Genomic DNA, 9,654 nt, shown 5'->3' on the forward strand with positions numbered 1-9,654 from the left:
ACTCCTTTCTTTCAGGTGCCCTCTCTGTATCAGTCTTTCTGAGGTAAACACCGTTTCAATTTCCATCCATGCAGTAATTCCCCCTCACACGTGTCCTGACTCACTAACAGCACTTTTTTTGAGTTTTCTGGACTCAGTGTGCCGGAGCTGCTCATAGTGCCTAATAATGCTGTTTCTGTATGGGTGAGTAACATTGCTGCCTATAGTTAAGCTTGTATACCTGTTCTCCATTATGACGCCATCTTCAGAATCTACAGCTACCAAATCTGTTCATCTATTCTAAATCCTGTAGAGGGAAGAATGCATTGTGTGTGCAGGATTTAGCCCAAGTGATTCCAAGAATAAAAACCATGAAAACTCACAACCTTGCTCATATTAAAATATATGTATCCTAGTATCAATCCATGAGCAGAACCCATAGGAATCTAACGCGATTATATTCCTTTCTAGAAAAATACCACCTCACTCAGTCCACCAGGGCATATGATGTTCAGCAGACAAACAGAAAAGTCTCTATATTTGTTTTATTATCACTGGTCAGTCCAAGACTTTATTTATCAGACACTTCGAAAAATTTGCATTGACTGGATTTTCTCACTGCCTTTTCCCTGCAAGCATTTCTCTATAGCATTTCAGTGCAGCACAAATATCAATGAATTAACTTTAACAGCACTTCTAAGCGGTATTTTCCTTCTCTTGAAATAGAGGGAAACCCAGGCATGTAAAGATTAAAACTGCAAGCCCACTGAATCCAGTTGCCCAATCTGAGATGCCAAAGGATGGATTTTTCAGAATCTCTGATTTTCTAAAGCTTATCGCTCAATTACTACAGTTGCAGTCGTAAATGCTCAGATTCCAAAATCCCATATCAGGCCTTCATAATGTAAGGAACAAACAGCTAATAGCCACCTGTGAATTCTTGCCAAAGGGATTTGCCTAGCAGTTCACATGAACTCTGCAGCAGAGGACAGGAGGGTCGATCCAACTTTCCACAACAAAACTCCACTGTCAACACCTCGACCATCCTTTCTTTCTGTAATACCTCTACCTGCTCATTTGCTGTACACTCCCAAACACTGAGCAGTGGTTTAATATATAAAACCCTCCTGCGCACCCTGAAGGAGGCAGGGGTGGTATGGAGTAAATAATATGCAACAGTGTAAATTACACAATGAAGATACTCAAAGAAGGTTGAATTAGTGTTGTCTCTGCAACCAAGTTCTGGCACATCCCAACTGCCGAGTGCTGTTCTTCAAATCTGCTGCTATGTCCACCAGCTTCTTGAATGTAATAACACTTTTTGTATTAGTCACTATTCCCTTTTTGTATTTCCTAACAGTAACTGAAGTAACAACAATAAAGACGCAACTATGAACAGCGACACCCACGACTCTTCCTCAAAGGTTATCAGTAATGTACACATGTAAAGATATTTGAAAAGCTTTCTTCTTTTTCTTTAATGTGTACGAATTCTATTTGTCCAGTACTGCTCAAGCAACTTGCATGGCTCTCTAAACTTCCCCTGAATCCCTTCTAGTCACCACTAGTTCAAACAAACATTTGGAAGTAAATAGTTATTTCACCATTGTCTTCTCTCTTCATCCCCACCCAATAATGTTAGAAGTATCCCAGTTCTCGTCCAGTTTTTCTGTTTAAGATACTGGCTATCAACCTTTCAATATCGATCATTTAAATCGAATCTTTTTCTCCTGTTTCCCAAAGAATATTTCATCCACAGCATTACTTCTTACCACACACCTGAGAGAAAAATGACCTCTCTTTACACATATTTTTGGAGGACCTTGTTCACAGACTCTGCAGGGACAGCAGCATATTAGTTCACGAACACAGTATGTTTCCTAAACCATCAAAGCCAGCAAACTTTTTTTAAAATGAAAACCTAGCTTCCTCAAAAAGTAAGTATCTTGCCAGTTAAAATATCACTAATGTGTCCAGCTCTTTTTATTATTAAAGGATGATTCAGTTTCTTACTGAAAGCAAACAACAGTTTAATAATAAAGCAAATTACTGTGTTCCAATATTTCTAATCCCATTTGCAGCTGTTTGCGTTTAACATTAACGTTTTCTGTGTCCTAAACATAGCTCTCACTAGTTAAATTATCACACGAACTCGTTTGCAGATACTGCACTATACCTGTAATTATATGCATCAATATACTACCATAAAGTAAGACTAACAACAGTATGAAATACTTTGACATATACAGCTAGAAAATGCTTTGTCAGAGTCAAATATTAGCACAAATTCAAAAAACCTCCCTGTTTTATGTAACATGTACAACTTAATCTGGATTTATTTTCTACAAGATAGATCTACGTAGCAGCAAAATATGAAAGAATTTGTGATTATTCTGTATTGTGGAACTGCAAAATTCCATGTTTGGAGAAGACATAAGCAAAGTATTAAAATGCATCAGAAGGCAGCAAGTTATAACTGGTCTCACAGATGCACGTTTCATTACCAAATGCAATACTTCACCAACATAGTATCTTGAGTACTTTGTATGAAAAATATGTAGTCTTTACATGTAGCTTTACATGCAAAAAAAGATTAATTCTGCATTTAATGGCAATTGTATAACTGACACTGCATGAAATATTAAAAGTTACACATCAACTGCTGAGTGTTATTTGTCTTGATAAAAGTATGTAGTACCCTTCTGCAGCTCAAGTATGACACAGCTATTGCATAATTACGAGGGGCGGAAATTAAGCTTGCTTTTAGTGTTTTCAAAAAGTTTATTATGGATAAAGTATCATGATTATACATGATCAGCCCTGACTCCCAGTCTGTTCATTGTCGTTAGAAGACATTACCCTTACATTAGCAGTTTTCAAGTGGTTGGTACGTATTCAAGTGTAACTCCAGGATTTCTTGAATTTCAAAGACCAAGTTCTGGTACTTCTTTTTAAGATGTACTTCTTTACCCTTCTATTACAAATAAAAACTTGATTTCAAGATCTCTATGCAAGACATTTATACACACACACAAAAAAGAGGAGCACTGAGACTCCAGCTCCCTCAAACACAACGAGCTTGAAGCCAACAGAGAACATTTGGAAACTCCACATGGTCCTGACAGTCGCTGCTCTCCCTTCCTAGCTTTGTCACCACCATCCATTCGCAGCTTTACTTCACATGGGACTAGGATTAACTGCAGAGCTTTGCTGATTCATAAGAAATGCTGACAAACGGGCACCATCAAAAACAACCACCACTTACATTGCTGCTAGCTCTCTGAAGCTTGAAAAATACATCCCTTAGTGAAAATAAGAAACAAAGTATGGAACTGGGGCTGGGAGTGGCATGCAGAGTATGTGAGACCAAGAACCCAGCGGCACAGGCGGTGGGGCCTGGGAGCCCTCTGGAGCTGCTGGGTGTAGGGAATCTGAAGCCAGGCCCTTGTATATAATGCTGCAGCAACCTAGTTTCACAAAAGAAGTTGCAAAAAATGGCCTTCTTATGATATTCCTGGAAGTTGTGATTCTCTACTTTTCTGCTGCCCTGGGTGGTGTCTACTGCCATACAAGAGAATCATTGCCAGATGCATGTCCACAGAAAGAAAAACTGTAATATGCAAAATACCTTCTGGTATACTTTCTAGAGTTCAAAAAAAAATACCTACCTGCTCCTCGTAGGCTGCCAAATATTACACCACCACATACTCCTCAACAGAGGGGCTAACCCAGAGAAACACAGCCTGTCGCTCCTATAAAGGGAACAACATGAAATCCAAGACCAGGGGATGACCTCATGTTGCATTCTATAAAACCAAAGGCAGAGAATAGCTAGTCTCCTAACACCAAATCACAGAACAAAAATGGTTTTGAAAAATTAGAGGTGACTAGCAATAGCAAGAGATGGATAAACACCAATAGCTACCCCTGACAGTACTACCAACAAAAAAGTCTCTTAAACACTGAATGAACATTTCAAGGAAGAGCAACAATAATTCAAGTTCTAGTTGTGCCCATTTTCCTGAATTCGGGAGAAACATGAGCCCAGAGCTCATGTGTGAAATGAGAGCACAGTGAAAAGGCAGGCTGCAGTAAGACTTTTTCTGAAGGATAACAAAATTTCTCTTTTTTGTCTTTTTTTGAACAACCGATTGTATTTTATGGATTATTACACCAAAGAAAACAGTCAAGAAACCCTGATGGAAAGCAAGCTTAAATCTTCATCAGATGCTTTATGGCCTATTTAAAGTCCCAAGATTGTGGAATTCCAACTTCTCCAGCGTTTACCCTTCCAGAGACATCCTTTCCCATCATAAAACTGGTACAGCATCCAGATTCTGTCAGGAGCAATCAATAAATCTTGTTTGCAACTCTGAGGATGGACCATTTTAAAGGAAACATGCAGAAAAGATATCACTTCCTAAACATGATTAAAGCTTGCTTTTTCCCTATACCATATTCTTCCAAGACAGCCCTTCCCAAACTAGTCACTTTGGATCAAACACTGTCAGCTGTGAATGACACCATACAGATCTAAAACAAGAATTACTTTAATTTCTAAGGATTTCCAGATTTCTAACAAAATTAGACCTCCAAACCGCTTTTCCAAAGTTGGAAAAGCACGCCTCCCACATTAATATGAGTTATTCTAACCCTATAACTGAAGTTGACTAAAACAAAACATCTGAAGTGTGAAGTAAGAGCAGAATCACTGAAAAACTGAGAGACGGACTAGATTTTTAATAAAAATATATCACAAGGATACAGTGACAGATGTCATTTTTAATCTCAGTGTTCTCGTGGTTTCACTCACACATGTGTGTGCATGCACACACACCTGAGGAGTCTACATCCACAATATGACATTACCAAAATTCACACTCACTAATCAGGAAAGGCAGACAATTATTTCCATTTTTTCTAACTAGACATGTCTAGAAAGAACAAATACTGATGAATCTGCTTCTGAAAGAGAATATTAAGCCTCGTTTCGTTAACAGTCATTTCTTCTAAAAATATCAACAAATATCCAAGCAAGGGAATGTAATTTTCTCTGCTACAAACAGAACCTAACACACAATAGAAAAGTTTATGATACAGCCTCCATCAGAAACACACTTAAAAGGAAACCTACTTCCAAATTTTCTCGGTCTTAATAAAAAGGCTGCTCCAGGACTGAAATGTCTTTTTAGCAAACATCACTACCTTTTGTAACAGTCCATGCACTTACCACTGAAAAACACTGAAGAACAACACACGATATCACTTCTGTAATTTTAAGCTGTTGAAGCTAGAAAAGCTTGTATTCTATGACTGTACTTTAAAGAGAGTATCATGGATACATGCATCACAGCAGAGACTTACAGACTGCATAATCCCACAACGTCACTAACAACAACTTTGTGATCGATGCTCATTTCATTCACTATTGTTAGAAACTGCATCTTTAATCATAAACAAATCCAGCATCTCCACCCTCTTGGGAAAATATGTATTTTATAAAGGGGGGGAAGTGGTGGGAGAGAGAAATAGAAAGAATTTGGTACCCCTACTAAATTTTAACTTAAAAAAAAAAAAAGCTAGTGGATTCAAGGAAGATAATTCTTTGATACAGAAGCACACATACTGACACAAACAACAAGTCTGCAAAATATTGTGATGGCACACTGAAAATCCATCATATATACCATTGTCCAGCGCCAAGCTACCAACTAGAAGCCAGCATTATTAGCCAGAAATACTGAATTTTCCTACAACGTTTCTGTCAAAACATTTTAAGGTTAGATAAAACAGACAAATGAGAAATTAGATAAGATAGAGCAAATGGAGACAGGTGCTGAATTAAGTTCCTAACACGGCAGAAAGTTACCCTTGCAGGTGACAAACCGCAGTTTTACAGAGTATTTTAATACTAGTCCAAGCACCTTACCCACTAGTGAGAAAGGACAGAAAAGTCAAGCGACTTTTTCTCCTATTTTCACACTCCCATCTTCTTCCTGTAGAAATTTCTTTCCTAGCTTCTAGCTCTCTCTCCATCCTGCTCCTTTTGACTAACCCTGAACTACCCACTGAACTCACCCACGGCAGTAAACTCAGCGGGACCAGGGCAAACACACAAAACACGTTTCTCCGATGGCCTCTCCTACCGCCTCAAAACATGCCACTACATCAGCACAGGTTTCCTCTGCCACAAGACAAAACAGAGAGAAAGCAGGCAGCTCCCGGGGCTACCAGCACACAGACTGCCCGCACACCTCTTCCCCCAGGCCCCGCGCCGCGGCCCGGCTCCTCTCCCCGCCCGCCGGGCGCGACCCCCGGCACCAAGGGGGGCCCCGCTCCCAGCCGGCTCTCCTGGGGTGCCAGGCCGCCCTCCCAGCGTGGCCCCCTGTCGTACCGTCCCTCCCGGAGCGCCGAGGGCGCCGGGCCCGGCTTGACCCGCCGCGGCGGCCGACACGTCGGCAGGCCGCCCCGCGCCGCCGCCCACCCCGGCCGGGCCCGCCGGGGGCCGGGGGCGCCCCGCACGCCCGCCCGGCCCGGCCCGACCCCCCTCCGCCCGTCCTTCAGGCGGAGGAGCAGGAGGAGAGGGGCGGAACAGTCCCTCGCCGCCTCGCTGCCCGCGCCCGGCCCCGCGCGGCGACAGGCCCCGGCTCCGCGCCCGGAGGGACGGCGGGGGAAGGCGGCCGGGCCCGACACAGGCCGCGCGGGGATACGGGCCGTAACGGCCGCGGCCGCCTCCCACCCCATGACACTGCAGAGCGGGGCCCGGCCGCCGCCCTCCGCCGCCGAGGCCTCCTTCCGCCGCCGGTTCCTCGGGCCCCCCTCCCGGCGGCGGCGGCGCCATGATGATCCGCCCGAGAGAGCGCCGCGCCAGGCCCTAACGCCGGGCCGAGCCCCGGGACGCGCCCCCGGCGCCGCGGCCTGGCGCCCCGCGCCTCTCACCTTCATGTCGGGACATCCTAGTCCAGAGGCGGCGGCCCAGGCCCGTCTCGGGGCTCCCGCGGGCTGCTCGGGCGCCGCTGCGGCCTGGCCCCCCGCCGCCGCCGCACGCACGGAGCCCCGGTGCGAGAGGAGAGGGGCCGGGGGCAGGGCCGGGAAGGGGGCAAAAATACAAGAGGCGGCGAGGAGCCGGCCTCCCTCCTCCTCCTCCTCCTCCCTCGTTCGCCCTGCGGGGGGGCGGATCCGGCGGCAGCGGCTTCCCGGGCGCCGTGACACGGTGACTCTGGGCCCCGCCGGCTGCTGGCGCCGCCTCCCGCTCCGCTCCGCTCCGCCCGCTGCCGCAGCGACGGCGGCGGCGGGGTTGGCCGCCGGGCTGGAGCGCTGCCGGCCTCTTCCTCCTCCTCCTCCTCCCGCCCCGGCCGCGCTTCGGGAGGAAGAGGAAATACCCGGCCGGGGCGGCGGCCCTCCCGCGCGGGCTGCCGGGCCGGAGGCTGAGGGCGGCGGCGGGCCTCGTCGGCGGCGCGCCCTGCGAGGGCTGGCGGCGGCGAGAGACGGCGGGGCGGGCTCCGGGGGAGGAAGCGGCCAAGGTAACGGGGCCCGGCTACGGCGGGGCAGCCGCCAGGATCGGTCTGACCCGGGGGACACGCGTTGTTCAGCTTTTTATGTAAAAGGAGGGGGGAAAGAGTGGCAGCGACCAGTGCGCATGCCCCGAACCGACTTTTCGATCACTGGTAGCGTTACTCGTTCTGCCGGCTTTGGGGAACGGCTCGGTGCGGACGCCAGCGCTGGCACAGGGTTGATTTCCTTCTCATTGTTTCCCCTTCCCCCTTTGTCAGGCTTGCGGAGTCCTCCTGCCAGAAGCGTCCTCCAGTCAGCCTCCAGCTCGGTGAGGAGGCCCCAGGCGCCGTGTGTCATCACACTGTAGACAAGTGTCTCGGTCTCTCCACACCATCAGAACTTTTCATCCCGTCGTGGTTGCTTCCTGCCCTGTCACGAAAGCAGGCTAGTCTTGAGACGAATGAAAAACCTGCGGCATGGCTGTGTTCCTTCCCTGGTTCAGATGTACAGGGTACATACATCAAACGGCTCGATTCTGTGCTGCCTTTCTTACTATGACTTCCTGGCCTTCCCCCAGATTTCATCCTGAATCGCACCATCTCCCTCACCTCTGTCCATGCTACTCCCACCTGCCTTCATTTTCCTCTAAGTTTTCATCTCCTACCCTGCTCATGGCATTCTTCCGTCTCTTACCTCTGCCGGTCCAAAACCTGCATCTTCTCCACCGCCTTACGCCACAGCCCCCATATGTCGCCCCCAGCCTTGCAATTCTTGTACATTCACGTCAGTGAAGTACCTGCTCATTAGTCTGTTTCGAAGGCCATGAGGGCCCACACGGCATAGTGGCCTAAGCATCAAGCTGCAATGAAAGACAGGAGTAAACAGTAAGTGTTGAAAGGAGGAAGTGCCAACCTCATTCCTTGCACCACCTCCCTCCCATGCCAATCGTATTATACAGCCTCTGCTGCTTCTTCTTACATGCATGTGCATACTTCTGTCCCCTCTACTCTGGCCACCTGCTGCACTTCCATCTTTCCCTTGGCCACATGCGGTTTCATAAACACAGTGCCTACTGAGAGGGTAGCCTGGATCCAGTCTGTCTAAAAGTCCACTGGGTTGTGGGCATTTTCACAGGAAGCAAGCAATCAACTTGTGCGTTGGATAAACTGTAGGAGAAACTGGGGGTCATCTTGACTGATGGGAGCCAATGGCTTCACTGCTTCTGAGAGCAGGGGAAGAGTGACCATGCAGGGAGTTTGCAAGAAGCACACCACAGATGACAAGAAACTGAAGAGAAATCTGCAACTGTCATAAAACTTACTACCAAACTATGAAACTCCAAGACAGCTCTGGGGGCAAAGCTGTGCCTGTCTTGCTAGCAGTTCACAGCAACGGTGCATAGAATGCGGCAGTGAGTCGTGTGTGTCCTACTACTTTATTTTAGCACTGGCATTTTTAAATGCAAATGGTGATTTTCTCACCCAGATGCAAAATACAGACCACCAGGTGCTCTTGACTGATGTTACCTTTCAGTCCTTAGAAGAGCAAGCTATCTCACAAGCTGGTAACTCAGCTGGCTAGCAACTTCTTTTTTCTGTGCGAGCTGTGGTTCCCTATGTACGTAACTTTGCCTCACTCTGAGCACTATGATGCTGTGTTGGCCTGTGCTCAGTTTTACCTTGTTTCTGGCAGAGTGGCCTCCCACAGGAGCTTCTCCCCATGCATCTGGTAAAACACAGGCTGCAACCCAGGCAGTTCACTGGGACCAGGAAGATTCAGTCTTTGGTTATGGAAGACCTTGGGTTAATTATCTCGTCTTTCCATGTTTCAGTTGCAAAATGGTTTAAAAGCTTTTCCTCCTTCTATTAAGTGTTATTCACATGAATATCCCTTGAGTGCACGTAGTCCAGCACATGCTGGTGAGCCCCTCAATATATGACTTTTCTGAAACACCCCTGGTAACTATGGCCCCCAAGCAGAATTCTGCGGCCTCTTCTCCATCTTTGGAGGCTCCAGTCCAAAATTACAATTGTAATCCTCTTACTATATACTGTTTTCTTGCTTTAAGGTCAGTATCTATACCCAATGAGACAGATAGATGAAAGCCTTGGTACTTCTGGAATCACAGTAGAATATGCCTGCATGTGCAATAGTATGTAAAACGCACCTGCGTTATATCCT

General features: G+C 46.9%; 1 protein-coding gene across 1 annotated transcript in view; it reads right to left on the reverse strand.

Annotated features, from left to right (window-relative positions):
* LOC142075580 (E3 ubiquitin-protein ligase KCMF1-like) overlaps nucleotides 1–7,640 on the reverse strand; it is a gene marked incomplete at its 5' end in the record, with an annotated part of 53,425 nt that extends 45,785 nt beyond the window's left edge. Inside the window, 2 exon segments of the mRNA XM_075137067.1 lie at nucleotides 6,919–7,148; nucleotides 7,150–7,640. Of these exon segments, the coding sequence (XP_074993168.1) occupies nucleotides 6,919–7,148; nucleotides 7,150–7,640 (721 nt within the window).
* Between the last annotated feature and the right edge of the window lie 2,014 nt (nucleotides 7,641–9,654).

This window comes from Calonectris borealis, chromosome Z, assembly GCF_964195595.1.
Source record: "Calonectris borealis chromosome Z, bCalBor7.hap1.2, whole genome shotgun sequence".
In the NCBI taxonomy this organism is placed as follows: domain Eukaryota; kingdom Metazoa; phylum Chordata; class Aves; order Procellariiformes; family Procellariidae; genus Calonectris; species Calonectris borealis.